Source organism: Brachionichthys hirsutus, unplaced genomic scaffold (assembly GCF_040956055.1).
Source record: "Brachionichthys hirsutus isolate HB-005 unplaced genomic scaffold, CSIRO-AGI_Bhir_v1 contig_762, whole genome shotgun sequence".
Classification (NCBI taxonomy): Eukaryota; Metazoa; Chordata; class Actinopteri; order Lophiiformes; family Brachionichthyidae; genus Brachionichthys; species Brachionichthys hirsutus.
In genome coordinates this window covers 336,389-351,085 of record NW_027180352.1, presented here as the reverse complement: position 1 = coordinate 351,085, position 14,697 = coordinate 336,389, and the positions used below count along the sequence as shown (strand labels likewise).

Sequence of the window (14,697 nt, the reverse complement as noted above, 5' to 3'; positions counted from 1 at the left end):
AGGACACTTTCGTGGTGGACCGGGGTCAGCATGGACACTGACTGGTGCAGCTATATGATCCATATGCAGCACTTTGTGTTCTGACACCTTACTATGAGAAGCAAGATTAACTTACGGTATTCAGCAATTTGTGCAACAGCATCACTTCTGCGGGCTCAATGAACTTTGGGTGCACCATCATCTTTTCCGTGGTTCATCTGTTTTTAGAACCACTTTTGTTAAGTACTAAAATCTGCAGACCAGGAAATACACAATCTGATCCAATCACACAGACATACACATGTGGCCCCTGTCAAAGCTGCTCAAATGCTTTGTCCTGTTTTAAATAAATAATTTTCCAAGACAAAATGTTCATCGTCTATCGTCTATCACTTCCTACACATCTGCGTGCAGTAGAGCTTTACAGATGTTTGTAATGACATATGTCTGGAAAAACCAACACGTGAGTCTTTCTGGTTCTAGCTTTTCAGAATATCATCACCCTGTAAATATGAATTTATGGGGAAGACTGAGCTCAAAACAAATGTGTAGACAATAGCTACAGTTGTTAAAATGGTAGCAATAGTAAAGGTTGTGATCGTGAACGCACTAAACGTAAATCTGAAAGGAGACACAGCGATGTTCTTGGCGCGCAAACATTTTTCCACCTCACATTCTTTTTGCTGCTTCGTTGCATCCATGCTTGTTGCTTCCCATTTGAATCATAGCTACTCCTGTCCTCAGCGATGTCTAATGTCACGACTCCCTTTCATCCTCAATCAATGTCAAATTTCAAAAATCACACCACAAAGCACACGATGGTGACATTTTTGAATTCACCCCAAGCCTAAAGCTGTTTTCAGTGAAATGATGAAACAGCAGCGGCGTCGCTCTGCATTCATCAGCGTTCCAGCCAATATGTTCCATTGACTAACATCTGGAAATGTGACTAATTTCATGTCAGATTTGCAAAGAGGAAGCATTAAAAAAAAAGAAATTGGGGTGTGGTGGGGGGATTGGAAATGACTCTGTTATAGATTATTAGCACATATAATCCTCTCTAGTGGAATCAATACCAGTAACATTTGTCTAATGGGAGACAGATGCAGGACATGTACATCATCAATATATTTAAATGTATAAAAAAGAACACGTATAGCCAAGAAGAATATACCTTACGTTATCATGTAAAGCGTTAGAAGCTGCCCAAACATTTTGCTAGATTTGAAACTTTCAGAGGAATTGAAATCATTATGATTTAAGTAACTACACTTAAAACTGGGCTTTAATGACGCGACGCGTTCAGACAGATTCTGGCAGGGGCGTTAGGAAACGTGAACCTCTCAGCCCGACGGGGCGGGCACGTCACATCTCCCTCCTCACCGAGCGCACGCACAAACCCGGACGAATCACGCAGACACACGCTGGACGCAACACTGGAAACAGCAGCAGACACGCGCAGTGCGCACACAGGGAGAAACGAGCTCATCTCTGCGGTGTCACGCAGTCCGGTCTGAATGTGACGCGTCGACGCTGAACGACAAACCCCGACCGGTGAGTCGATTGTTATTCATTCTGGATCCATTGTATGGAATTTGTTTGATCCGAAATGAAAGGATTTTAAATGAATCAGTGTGTTTATAATAATGGTAGCAACGTCACAGCTGTGCGTTTAAAGTTATACTATTGCACAACACGTGTTTTAATGTTTCCTGCAAATTGCAGCTTGGAAATGACATTTCTGGCCACAGATAAATAAAAAGTAATAGATTTGATGTATTTTATTCTGAAAGAGCTATATTTTCCACCTGTGCATGAGGATGAAGTTTGAACTGTCCTTTCCACGCAGGAACATCTTTGCTTTTATTTTATTGATTTAATTATTTTTGGAAAAATCTCTCCAGGAATGATTTATTTCCTGGAAGCTCCTATAAGTTTATTAATAATTACCGAAGGTCAGCAGTGAAGCAAACGGCATAATAAGGGATGATTGAGCTGTTTAAAACTTCCTAGCTGCTCCTGGTGTTCAGCAAAATGACAGAATGACTGATTGCAGGGAAAAGTAAACAGCCAAGTTCAACAAATCATAGATTACAGCAAAAAAAAGAGAAAAAAAAATAATCAAATCTTAGGAGCAGGTTTTCTTTAAATACTTATGCAAATTGGTTTAGAGGTCTCGTGCCAATGTTTTTTTTTTTTGTGTGTGTGTGTGGGGGGGGGGGGGGGGGGGGGGGGGGGGTTCTTGACTGACAGAAACAGGTTTGAAAGCATTCTTATTCAAATTCAAGTCCAGGCTTCAGGATCCTGTTTGAGGGAAATCCTGTTTGACAAACACCAGCCGCACAAAAGCACACACACACACACACACACAATATAAAGGTGTGCCCACAGAGTCAGGTGTTATTAAATTTTTTCTTTCTTTTTTATATGGTGGTGTCTATTGTTAAATCAACCTGCCATACATTCTAATGCCTTCAAGCAGCGGAGGCTCCTCAACCGATGGAATACATCCTGAAATAACATAATAAAGTGCGTCTGCAGAGAATTGAAAGGAGAATAATTTCCTAAGTCGCTGGTTGGAAATCCAAAAGATACTGAATCCCGCGTCAGGTTGTTCCCAACACGATGAGGTGGACCGTGACGACTTCCAGCGTTGAATGCAGCAGCCTTCTGATGTGATGATGACAGACAGCTGAGAAGCACGTCGGTGTGAAGACGCCTCGGCGGAGCCCTGCTGTTTTTCCATGCAACTGTAGCCTCACAAACAAACTGACTGGATAACAAACTGAATGCGGAATCCGGAATGTGTTCCTTTACAGCAGGACGTCTCTGCTTTTTTTTTTTTTTTTTTTATCTTATCTACAGTCAATTCCAGATTCACTTGACAGGAGCGAGATAATAGCTGTCCTGAATGAATCATGCTGTTCGGAGTTTTTCTTTCTTTCTTCCATTAAAGACACAGAAGGAAGCCGAGAGGTTTATCTTATCTTAGCTCCAACAGCAGTGCCAGTGGCTGCGGCATCGGTGGCCATTGACCCCCCCCCCCCCCCCCCCCCCTGCCACCGCCCCGCCAGCGTGCGAGCTGTCTGGACGGGATCCCGAGAAGGACTGCCACATTTCAATAACCCAAGATTGTGCCAATGGCAGTTGCTGTGGCTTTTCTGAAATAGTGAGCAGGGTGTCTCTGGGACACATATAGATACAGCAAATGTGATTCCAGCTGCCGCTGCGGCGTCCCGGTCGTAACGACAGGCCGGGCGGGTTGAGTGGATTCCTGCTTTTACGCTTTGAGCTGCGTGTCAAGTTGCCTGTCAATTGTTGATCGCAGCGACATTAGCCGTTACGTGGAATAAGCAGGTGATGAGGTCGCAGCTGTTGCTCTGTACTCCGTGGGGACTTCCTTAATCATGTATATGTGAACGTCATTCCACTTTTCTATTTGAAACGCTTCCGTCCGTTTGATTCTGTCCTTTCCAGCCTTTCCTGCAATGCTCCTGTCTTACGTTGAAACCTGGTTTTTATTTTAATAAGATGGCCAAGGTTGACTGCAAAGATACCAATCAGAGGAATCCAGTTTAGTTTATGGGTGTAATTACAACGTAATTGCCAATATGCTCTCCTTTCCGGTGGATTCTATTCATCTTAGAATCATACAACCGATTTCTCAAACATCCAGCCAGTAAGAGTAAGGGAAATCACAAATAAGAGCAGTGTGTGTTGGTGTTGACAGTAGCGTTAACTCAACGGCCGACAGTCACATGGATGGCGCCAATGGTCGGAGAAGTTGTTAGTGCAGGTGGGTCCTCACTGACGTACTCATTTAGCGACAACTCGGAGTTACGACGGGCTTTCGGATATTTAATATTTAAAAGTATGTGTTCAGCGACGAGCGGAATGCACTGACAATGGCGTTGTGAGTACGTAGATATGTACAGTAATGGCCATTACATATGCAAATGTAAAAAAAAATGGGCTGTTGCTGGAGCCTATCCCAGCTTTTGTATGGGCGAGAGGCGGGGTACACCCCGGAAGCGTCGCCAGCGTTAATCAAGTTGTTAATCAACGGGGATTTCGTTTAACAACGAAGCCGTTTAGCGACGGGGGTCTTCGGAACGAACCCTAAAGCTCAGAACAAGTCCCCATGAGTGTCTTAAGACGTGCTCGTGCATCTGTGTGTCAAGAAGTGCTTTTGTTTGCACAGAGCTATAGTAGTTAGTGATTAAAGACTGGGCTGATGGCTGCCTTTTGGAGAGGCTGAAATCTTAGGCTGCCGACCACACGATGCAGAACGGGGACAGTAGCAGCTGTTATCAATCGAGCCTGCATCAAGCTACGGAAGCAGATTCTTCTCAACCGATAAGGTAGAGTCTGTACCGGAAACAAGAACGGTGCCAGGGATCCACTGTCTTACGCATAGACTTTGCATACATTCAGTTTAGGTGCACACTTTGTGAAGAACAGGTTATTCCGGGGGGGGGGGGGGGGGGGGCAGGGGGTCATGATGTATTTGGGTTTCATGGAAACTATAGTCAGCCATGTGAAAAAAGGTGTGAAGCACAGATGTGCCAGCAATTAAAGCAAACTGAAAATAATCAACGGTGTTGAGCTATTAGAGTCTCGGAAGGGGGGGGGGGCGCATCCATTCGCACAATGTGCACCGTAAGCAAAATTCTGTTAAGACTGGATCTTCAGGAAACAACCCCCCCCCCCCACGAGAGCCAAAAACAACAAGCTGCCAGGAAGACGGAGGGAGAGAAGGAAGTTCATAGAGTGTAAGGAGGAGGAGGAGGCGGGGCTCGATCCATTTCAAAACCCTCCAAGACAGTAGAAGCCCTACTGGGACCGCAGTGTGAGCTGCTTTTTAAACCCCAAGTCATGTGCAGTCTGCAATTTCCTCCCTCCAAAGTCCCTGAAGACGAGTGAAAGATCAGTTATCCGATCTTTAGCATGTAGCGTATTCCCAGAATCACGTCTCCCAGATAAATGGCAGACTTTAGAAGTGAACAGATACTCACAACATAGAGTTGATTCAAATAGGAAGTATATCAGCGAAGCACTGGAGGCTTTGCCGCTCTGCTAATTCATAGCAGAACTTCAACCACTCATATAATGAGTAGGCTACAGAGGAAATAGCCCTCTGTCTCATCAAAGAGGAGCGATGGTGGTGACTAAGAATCTATCCTTGAACGGGAATGAGTTTAAAAGTATCTGCAGAAGTCTTCATCACACATGGCCTACCAAAGGCATCAATTCCAGTGTTAAATACATTTAATTGAAATGTCCTGACTCCTTCACAGGCATCATTCGATGGGGATTCAGGGAGAAACGATGGGATGAGACTTTGAAGGAGGCGATCTCGTACTATTGGATTTCCTGCATTCATCTTGATTGCAAACTGAGAACAAGAAAAGTAAATGTCAATCTCTAATTTTAAGTCGTAAATAGTTCCTGCTTCTCCCTTTTGCAGCGGGACGTATTCTGTGTTCGCCGATTTGACAGATAAGGGATGCCGTGAGACGGCCCTCTATGCAAATGGGCCAGCGACTAAATAAAACTGCTTCTGTTGGACGCCATACTCTTTCACAGATTGCTGTCTGTTTCTACAGCTGTCCAGTTTCTTCACTCAGCTTTTGCATCAAGTCAGCTTGTGAAACGCGTCTTGGATGGCTCATCTCCTCCGGATATTATGTTTCATGACCTTTTCTTTTTCTTTTTTTTTTACTCCAGACTTTGAAATGATTTTTCTCCCATTATAATTGTGAACTCAGTAGTTGATTGATATTCGTCTTCTCTTCTTACAGTTGATGCCTGATTGATTTAGTGAACAATTATCTGTCGTTTGGCTTCATAATTCTTCCCGAATTCTCACTCGACCCAAACTCTCCTGTCTGACAGCGTGAGGTGGGCTGGTTGCAGTGATGCCCAGATCCATGAAATCCGCCTCGTCTTCTCGGAGCCGCTCCAGGTCCCGGTCGAGATCCCGCTCCATATCTCGCTCAAGAAGCCGCTCCAGATCCCGGTCCAGGAAGCGCCGCTACGGGTAGAGTCCCTTTTATAAACTATAGTCTCCTTTCTGAAGAAACCTTTGGTGTGGTGTTTGCTTTGTGATCAAGGTCAAATGTCTATTGATTGTTGAAGATGATCCTGGCTTTAAAACATTTTGCATAAACAAAAAAGAGAAGCAGGAAGTTTATTTGTCTCAGTCAACGAGCAGATCTGTGATAATCAGTGTTTCCTGTTAACAGCACGTCTGATTATTTTTTATTTATTTTTACCTGCAAGGACTCGTCTTTGCCGGGACCTAAAAACTGTTTTTCGTATGAGTGGACAGACCTGGCATGGTGTGTTTCGTGGATTTGGATTAGACCCAAACTCCTTAGGGAGAATTTCGTATCCACAGGAAATTGGTGTTTGAGATGGAGTTCAGCTGCAGGTTAGTCAACTTCAGGTAGAGGGAATTTTATTGCAGTTTGCATTGGATAGGAAGTCATTTCCATAGTAGTCGACCTCAGTGAAATATGAAAATATTGTAATATAGGGCCGTGTTTACTGTTTAAATCAAAACTCTCCGGTCGCCGTGAGATGCATGCTGGCTGTGGCGTCTTTTAAATTTAAGAGTGAGGCTTCAGTCTGGTGCTTTTGCCCTGTCTGGCAAAAATAATTAAAATGTAGCATGGCAGTAAAAAAAAAGCATGATGGTTTCCTGGCAGCATGTTTTTAAAATCAGCATAAAAAAGAGACAAGAAAGGAATCGGATGGTTTTGGCCCCTCCTGATCCCACCTTGTGTGTTTTATGGGTGGGTTTGCGGCGAGCATGAATGTGCACTCTTTGCTTGAGTTGCATATACACAAAGACTGAGGCAATCGCCCTAAAAGCACAAACAAGCCATTTCCCCGCACAACATATCCCAACGTGTTTGCAAAGCACTTTCTCTTGGCTTCCTTCGAAAGTCCACAGCTTAAGACTTTTTGGTAAAACGCTCACCTTTGTTTGAAACTTATGTTCAAGAACAGAACTTACTTGCACAAAAGGCAGCATTTTGGTTTCTATATCTGCGTGATTTCTCAGCCGTAAATCCGAACGAGCCTCAGTAAACTGGCATAACAGCCTGTGTGTGGTTGACAAGCATAAATTATTCCAGTAGAACCCCCCTCCCCCATATGGTCCATGTGACTGTTTCCACCAGAGCTGGCCAGAGGAGATGGATCTGTAGCTCGCAGTGCAGCTCAGTACGCTGCCTTCTTTAACCACGCTTTACTCCAATGAAAAAACACAATTGGTGAGTTATATGGCTTTTATTTTTGTATGGCCTTTTTTTAAAGTACTTGCTCAAGGTACTGCTTTATACTCTCAATTCAGAATATTGCTGAATATGGAATGTTAAATAAATTTGTAGTTTAAAAAAAATATATATATATCTTTACTTCTGCATGAATTATATTAAAGATAGTAATTGAGGAATCAGCTGTTACCTTTTATTGGGAGAGCATTGGCTGAAGATGTCTTTGCACAAACGTAGAACTGAACTTGTTGTCACGTGTGCACGATATTTATGGACTTCATAAACTCCGATATGTCGGTGGAAAGTTGCGGACGCTGTGTTTACACGCTGTTCTCATTAAAAAGCCTTGATTTGAAGACGAGAGCATGCGGTGTCATTGTTATAATCTCCAGGCTGTTTTATGTCCAGACTGGGGGGGAACAGAAGTCTTCTTGTAGGACATGCAGCAGCGCCACCATGTGGACCGGTCTGATCGTAGCACAGCTCCGTGAGATTCCAGTTGTCTTCTGTGGGCTTTTTACATGCCAACATATGTTTAACCAATTTCAAATGATGTTTGAACGCTGGCTGCAACTGCACGCCTTGTTTTTTTATGGTACTGTGACATGTATGACTTTTACATATGTTACACGTAAAGCCAATGGTTTAACCAGACTTTGGTGGTTACATTTGATGTTTTTGAAAGTGAACAAAGCAGACCAATCCGCTAAGTAACATGTTTTTGTGTTTGTCTACTCAGAGCATTTAGATTTAATTGGCCATCTATGTTTTATTAATTGAATCAGTGTGTCTGAATGTTCTGTACAAATCCGCCTGCTCAAAAAAAGGACTGTACCAAATTGTTTCCTTTTGTATGTTTAGAAATTGTGCTTTCGTGTCATTATTTTTGGGTCACAAACACAAAATTGAAGAAATTCTGTAACGGTTTCGTGCTTTTCTGTTTCCCCTAATTGTCGTCCACAGCTCGAGGTCTCGGTCACGCTCAAGATCTCTTTCTCCAGCTCACAATCGGGAGAAAAAATATCCGAGGGGATACCAGAACAACTTTGAGTTCCGGGGCTTCCACCGCGGCTTCCGGAGGCCGTACAACTTCAGAGGCCGAGGGCGGGGCTACTTCCAACGTGGACGCTATCAGCGTGGTGGTGGTGGTTATTATAATAACAACAACAACAACAACAACAACTTTCGCCCCAACTGGAAGAATTACAAGCAGAACCCTCATTGGCAGCAGCAACAGCAGCAGCAGAAGCAGCAAAACTATTCACAAGGACGATATTACAACCCTCAGAAACGCTCAGGAAGCCCCTCCCGCAGTCACTCCCACCACTCTGACCGATCCGCCTCACCCGTATCCAGACACTCGCAGCATTCTACCGCTTCCTCCCACTCCTCCTCTCCGAAATGCAAGCAAGGCTTGTTGTTGACAAACCAAAACCCCAAAGATGTGAAAGAGGAGCTGTCGGCCTCTAAGGAGGCCGGAAAAGGAGGAGGAGGAGGAGGAGGAGGAGGAGGAGATGGGGAGCGGGTGGAGCTCATGGGGGAGTCGGCTGGAGATGCCAAAGAAGTCAGAGGCGGTGAGAAACATGAGGGGACCTGGAGGAGCCTGAAAGACTGCAGCAGCAGTCCAAAGAGAACCGACACTCTAGCAGCACCCGTTGCTAATGCTGGTCAGGACAGTCAGACTCCTACCAGGTCTGGCCCCTCCCTTAAAAGCACCAACGACATCGGAAATGGCGCCTCCTCCTGGCAGACAGAGTGTAAATCATCCCCAACAAAAAAGCCCTCCCCTGCTGGGTTGAATCCAATGCTCTCCAGCTTTGACTTCTTCTCCAAAGAGGATTACCTGGATGGAGATAAAGCAGCAATCTCCATTGCTTTTGGAAAGTAAGAAAGATGTTTCCCTCCAATTGGCAAGTGTAGCTTTCATGTGGCTTTTTAGAAAAAATTCTGACTTCCATATGTTTATGTTTTCGTTTCACAGATGAGACTTTTAGTAAAACTGCCTATTATTGAACAAAATCCAATTTGTGTTTTACGTATGTTACATTTGGGCTGTTGCATTTCCAGTTACACGCATCTCTTCATCTGTTTGTCATTGTTTAGGTTTTTGGAGGAGCAAAATAAAAAAGCCAAATCTTGGGAAAATGGGAAAAACACAGAAGCGAGTGAAGCGGATGTGGAACAGAGGAAAGTAAACGGCGGCGCATCGGCGTTTCTCTCCGACTCGAGAAAGAACAAAGAAGATGCGGACGGCGACGTGTCTCTGAGCAGCTTTTTGAAGGCTTCTCCTTTCTTGTCTGCTGAGGGGGAGGAAGAGGAGGAGATGGCGATCAAACCTCCATCAATGGCAGTTTATAAAAACTGGTATGATGGGGACAAGTCCTCTAAGCCGTCCCCTAAGCCAAAGAGCAGGATCCCTCCCTCAGCCCGGGAATTGTTTGAAGAATGCTTCAGCAAATGGCAGAGCGTGGCCTATTCACAGGTATCAAACAGCGACGCTGATGCCAAGGCGGGGGAGTTGCATCTCGGTCGAAACCAGGATAAAGGGGCTGCTTTTGCTGCCGCCCTCGCAAAGAAGGAGTTGGCGGGAAAATTTGAGGAACTCTCTGCAGGCAGGAAGATGGAAAAATCTCCCTCAATCCTATGCCCTCCACAAACGTCGGGGGGGAACTCAGACAGAGAGATATTTACGATCAAGAGCGAGGGCTTGCCGTCCATGTCCTTACGAAAGCAGGAAGCAAAAGTAAATGTCAGAATGGATTTCCTTGGAGAAAGCCTATTGAGGTGAGCCTGATGTGATGGATTCTGCCCTCGGGCTGGGCCTTTTATCCGCAAGTCATCGTGCACTTTGACAGAGAGCAACATGCCTACTTTGTCCTTTGTCCTTTTCAGCTCCTCCGATCTCTTAGCCGAGGAGCGGCAGCTGTCTCAGGATCTCGTGCAGGCCTCAAAAAAAGATCAGGAGTTCCGCTCCATCTTTCAACATGTTCAAAATGCTCCGTATCAGAGGAGTCCCTCTGAGCTGTTTGCCCAGCACATAGTCACCATTGTTCACCACATTAAAGGTGAGTCCGCAATCCTCGTCTTGTCCTCACATTTAGTCCTAAGCATATTCAACATCTTTTTTTTTTTTTTCTTTCATTTTGAATTGAGACTACGTTTAATCAGCCCGAGTCACTGAACAGACACTGAGCAACACATGCAAAAACAACCTAAACACAATCGCAGGTTCTCCCCCTATCTTGCAGGCTTTTCTAAAACACAACCATCCTAGCATTTCACCTGTTCACCAGGATTCAGTTGGATACGATTTCACATTTGGTATAAAAACAAAAACAAAAAACTCTCAACTTTGACTTCCGACCGTCTCCCCTTACAGCGCAGCACTTTCCTTCTTGTGGAATGACTCTAAACGAGCGATTCACCGTGTACCAAAAGCAAGCTGCAGAGCAGGAAATGATGAAGCAGAGAAAAAGCCCAGAAATACACAGGTAGACCCCTAATGAGTGACCGTCTCACCTTCAGTGTGCTGTGGCTTCATCTCCTCTTTGTAACAGCTTTCAGGTATTTCTTTCACCTTTCCTGCCTGAAAAATCTGCAAACTATCTTGTCTTATTTATTCTCATGCTCGGTGGAGGTCAGTTTTATTTTCCTTTTGCCCGATTTATGTTGTTGTTGTTGTTGTTGTTGGCAAAGCCAGTTGACGTGGCGTCCTGTGTGGGGGGCACGTTTATAATTATCTCGTCTTAACTTTCTTTTTTTCCCCCCCCACAGGAGAATCGATGTTTCACCCAGAGCTTTTAAGAAACACGCTCAACTTTTTGAGGCGATGAAAAGCTCAGAGGAAGGCACTTACAAGGTGACTGAACATTTTGCAGTATGAAAAACAAACAAACCGAACAGCAACAAACGAGTGAGCGAGCCACAGACGCCTTTAGACCCGCGCTCTCTCAAAGCCCGTGGCTTTTCTTGAGAGGAGATGCACAAAGTCTAAGAAATGCAAATGCGAAATAAGGCATTTTGTAATAGATTGCCTTCACACGTCATTAGACTGTGGGTGCAAGCCTGACAAAGGCCAATGAATCGTATGAGTTCAGAAATGGAAGCCACTGTGCCAAAGGACTCTAAGCAATTGTTTTTGTAAGTATTCTTAAAAACTTAAAAGAGCGGAAATAACAAACAACAAGCACTTTTATGCATTTGTGCTCATCGTGTTTCCCCATTGATGCGCATGGACACGGCTTTAAAATCATGAGGCGCAAATGCCACGAAAGTGCAGTACACTTAAATTAGCATGAACAGTCCTAGCTTCTTGTTAAAGAACCGTACTAGTGGTTTTGCTATTCTTTCAGTAGGTCGTCACCTTTGAATTGTTTTGTTAGCTTAACAGATTCCAACAAAGCATAGCTGCAAGTATCCGCATTGGTTCCCCGCCTTCCAGGCGGCTCTGGGTTTTAGCTCGTGCCAATATGACATGATAATCAACTCTCGATCGCTCAAAACCTGAAGTGGAAATGCATCACTGCGCATATTCAAGGTTCGTTTTGAATGTGACGATATATGTGAACGCACCGCGCTACGGAGGCTGTGAGGGTCAAAACACATGGAAGACAGAAGATGGAAACATGCCGGTGCTGGAATCTAACGCCGGTGTAACACATCAGTGAAGAGGTTTAAGATGATTGAAGTTTGTCACCATATTTAATTAGCTGCCTTGAAGGTTATAAAAAAAACACTATAAAAAAAACATTTGCTTTGCAGAATAAACTAGATAAAAACATGCAAAACTACTAGTTTGGCCCTTTAAGTGCACTGGAAATGTGACTTTACTCAAAAGCTCCCCATTTAGTTAAAGAATCAAACAACAGACTAGGATTTATGTGTTAATCCAAAATCTGTCCACGACCTTGTGTTCTATTTAAATTTGCGCAGGACGACGGAGAGAAACTGAAGGGTGACCCGATGGACCTTCGCTTGGATATTGAGCGTCGTAAAAAATATTTAACCAACAAAAAGGTTTATAATCACGACCGAGAACGAGATACGGGAGATTCCCCAGATTGTAGCAGAGAGAGATCAGTGGAAAAGTCCTCCAAATGCCACAAGCGATCAAAGTACGTGCGTCTCTCCTGCACTCTGCATCTTTTCTTATTATCTACAATTATGCTCAGTGCTTTATTTAAAAAAAAATCTGGTGTGTGTTGCATTTTGAAGGATTTTGTGTGTACTATTTCTATTTTTTTAGGAAAAGTAAGAAGAAGAGATCTCGTTCAAGTTCGTCCTCCTCCTCGTCCGATTCCCAAAAAGAGGATTTGCCTCATGGCAAGTCCGATCCCAAAGATAAAGTCTTTAACAGGGTCCAACTGGGTCAAATGGAGACACCGGAATCGGTTGAAAGTGGAAGGCCACGTGGAGGATTTGTGAGTTTGACACACAAACTGATAGTTGGATGAGGACAACACTTTCATTAGAATGTCAACGTAGACGCGTTAGCTGTGTGTCGATACGTTTGCTACTTTTTCAAGTCCGTGTCTTTTTATTGAATTACAGCAAGTCCGAATTCGTGGAAGAGGCTGGAACAGAGGCAATTATCAGGGAAACTGTTCGCAAAGTAACAACATGCCAAACGTGGCAGTTCACCCCAAAAATGAAGACTGGGACCCAGAGTTCACTCCCAAGAGCAGAAAATACTACTTGGTAGGTTTCTTCAATTTCCCACTCATGTCTCCAGCCTCTGTTTAAATGATGTTGTTCAGTCTAAATGTATTTAGTTGATGTCTTGCCTCATCTCCAACTTTTATCCGTCCTTCTTTCAGCATGATGACAGAGAAGGAGAGCCTGACTACAGGTGGGGGGACAGCCGAGGGCGAGGAAGGGGATGCCTCTCCCCTGGAAGGGCGAGATTCATCATCCGGAAAGCCACCGGGGGTCCGAACACCAGTAGCCCCCCATGGGCCCATGACAAGTTCCAGGTCAACGGGGAGCAATGTGATGAGCAGGAAGAGGAGACACAACTGGACCACAAAGACGGAGAGAAAGATGGAGCCCATGCTTGAAGTGAAGCAATGTTCTGAAAATCTTAATTTTTCTCTGTCATTATGGGATCTGACTCAGCGGTTTTTATCCATCCCAATGAGTAGATTAAAATGTTTTAAGACTCATCCATCTCTAGGAAGACGTTTATGCTTTCACGCCAGCACAGGATAATCACTCTGACTGGACCATTTCCCACATGAGAATAGAAAGAACTAGTAAAAGTACTGTTTCAATGTGAACTGCTGTTTCTCACTTATGTACTTCTGTTGCTTTATATGGTAAACGTGAAAATTTCCAGCATTTTGGTATCGACATTTTTCTTGTATGACAAAAAAGAAAAAAAATCCTTTGTGACATTTGTATTTTGAAGTAGAAAAAAAAAGAAGAATTGCAACATAGATTAAATTAATAGATCAGCTTGTGCCTTACACTGCAGAAATGTTTTTTGTGCACGGGGTAATACAACAAATCGTTGCTCTGATTATTTGAATGCATCGACTCCAACTGCCCAGCTGGGTTGTTGTGCTGAGCTGCATCTCGTAGGGATTCAAAACGACAACAATAGATACACTGAACGTGCGTCCATCTATACATGACCCTGTTCTGACAATGGGACCAAAGCGTGTGGGGTCAAAAGTTACACTCTGCAGTTTCTCATTACACAACAATTCATTGGTATCAGCTGACCGTGGGACAACTTCCTGCACATATAATACGTTTTTGCTGTCAAATATTTCTATACGGCGGTACAGCTTTGTTCTCAGAGGCTTATCCTTTTTAGGTTATTGAACCTGACGGCACGCTTTCAAAGACACGGTCATTTTTGTCGCTGGCTAGGCAGGATTTCGACTTTGTCTGTGAAGGATGATTTGTTCTTATTGCCGTAGATAGTGGTGTGTTTTTCATTTGCTGTTTGCAGTCTTTTATCCGGCCCGAAGATGATTTAATAAATGGTGTAACTGCGTGCAGCTGGCTCAACGTTGTGGTAAAAGGGGCTTTGTTTAGTCTGCAGTTTATAGAAAACAGGAATATGGAATTTCTTATTTCCTTAAATAAATCTTTGGCTCATGTCTTTTTGGCAAACTGTCCATACATGAGTTTTTTTGTCTTGCTGTGGGTGCACTGGTCTTATTTGTACAATACAGGCCTACAGATTTAGCTGTTTAGGTAACACTGCTTTTTTGTTTTTTGTTTTTAAACAAGGTGTTGTTACTGTGTTTTCTTAGATGCTGTAAATTAAAGAGACACTGATTACTTAAATATTGTCTCGACGCATCTTTTATTGCAGTTTCTGTAAAACTCAAAATCAAAGAACGGCTTGTCCAAAACTTCAATCGGCCACGTGTCTCCCAGAACCCCCCCAACAGCCAATCAATCTCAAACAGTTTATTAACTAAAT

General features: G+C 43.8%; 1 protein-coding gene across 1 annotated transcript; it reads left to right on the top strand.

Moving 5' to 3' along the window:
- Nucleotides 1-1,456: 1,456 nt before the first annotated feature.
- On the top strand, nucleotides 1,457-14,542 carry LOC137913939 (thyroid hormone receptor-associated protein 3-like). Its single transcript, XM_068757562.1, has 11 exons — nucleotides 1,457-1,533; nucleotides 5,875-6,019; nucleotides 8,226-9,146; nucleotides 9,366-10,046; nucleotides 10,155-10,327; nucleotides 10,642-10,753; nucleotides 11,037-11,121; nucleotides 12,195-12,376; nucleotides 12,508-12,682; nucleotides 12,813-12,959; nucleotides 13,079-14,542. Exons 2-11 carry the CDS (start codon nucleotides 5,898-5,900, stop codon nucleotides 13,316-13,318), a joined length of 2,838 nt encoding a protein of 945 aa, XP_068613663.1. The 5' UTR covers nucleotides 1,457-1,533; nucleotides 5,875-5,897; the 3' UTR covers nucleotides 13,319-14,542.
- The last annotated feature ends 155 nt before the right edge of the window (nucleotides 14,543-14,697 follow it).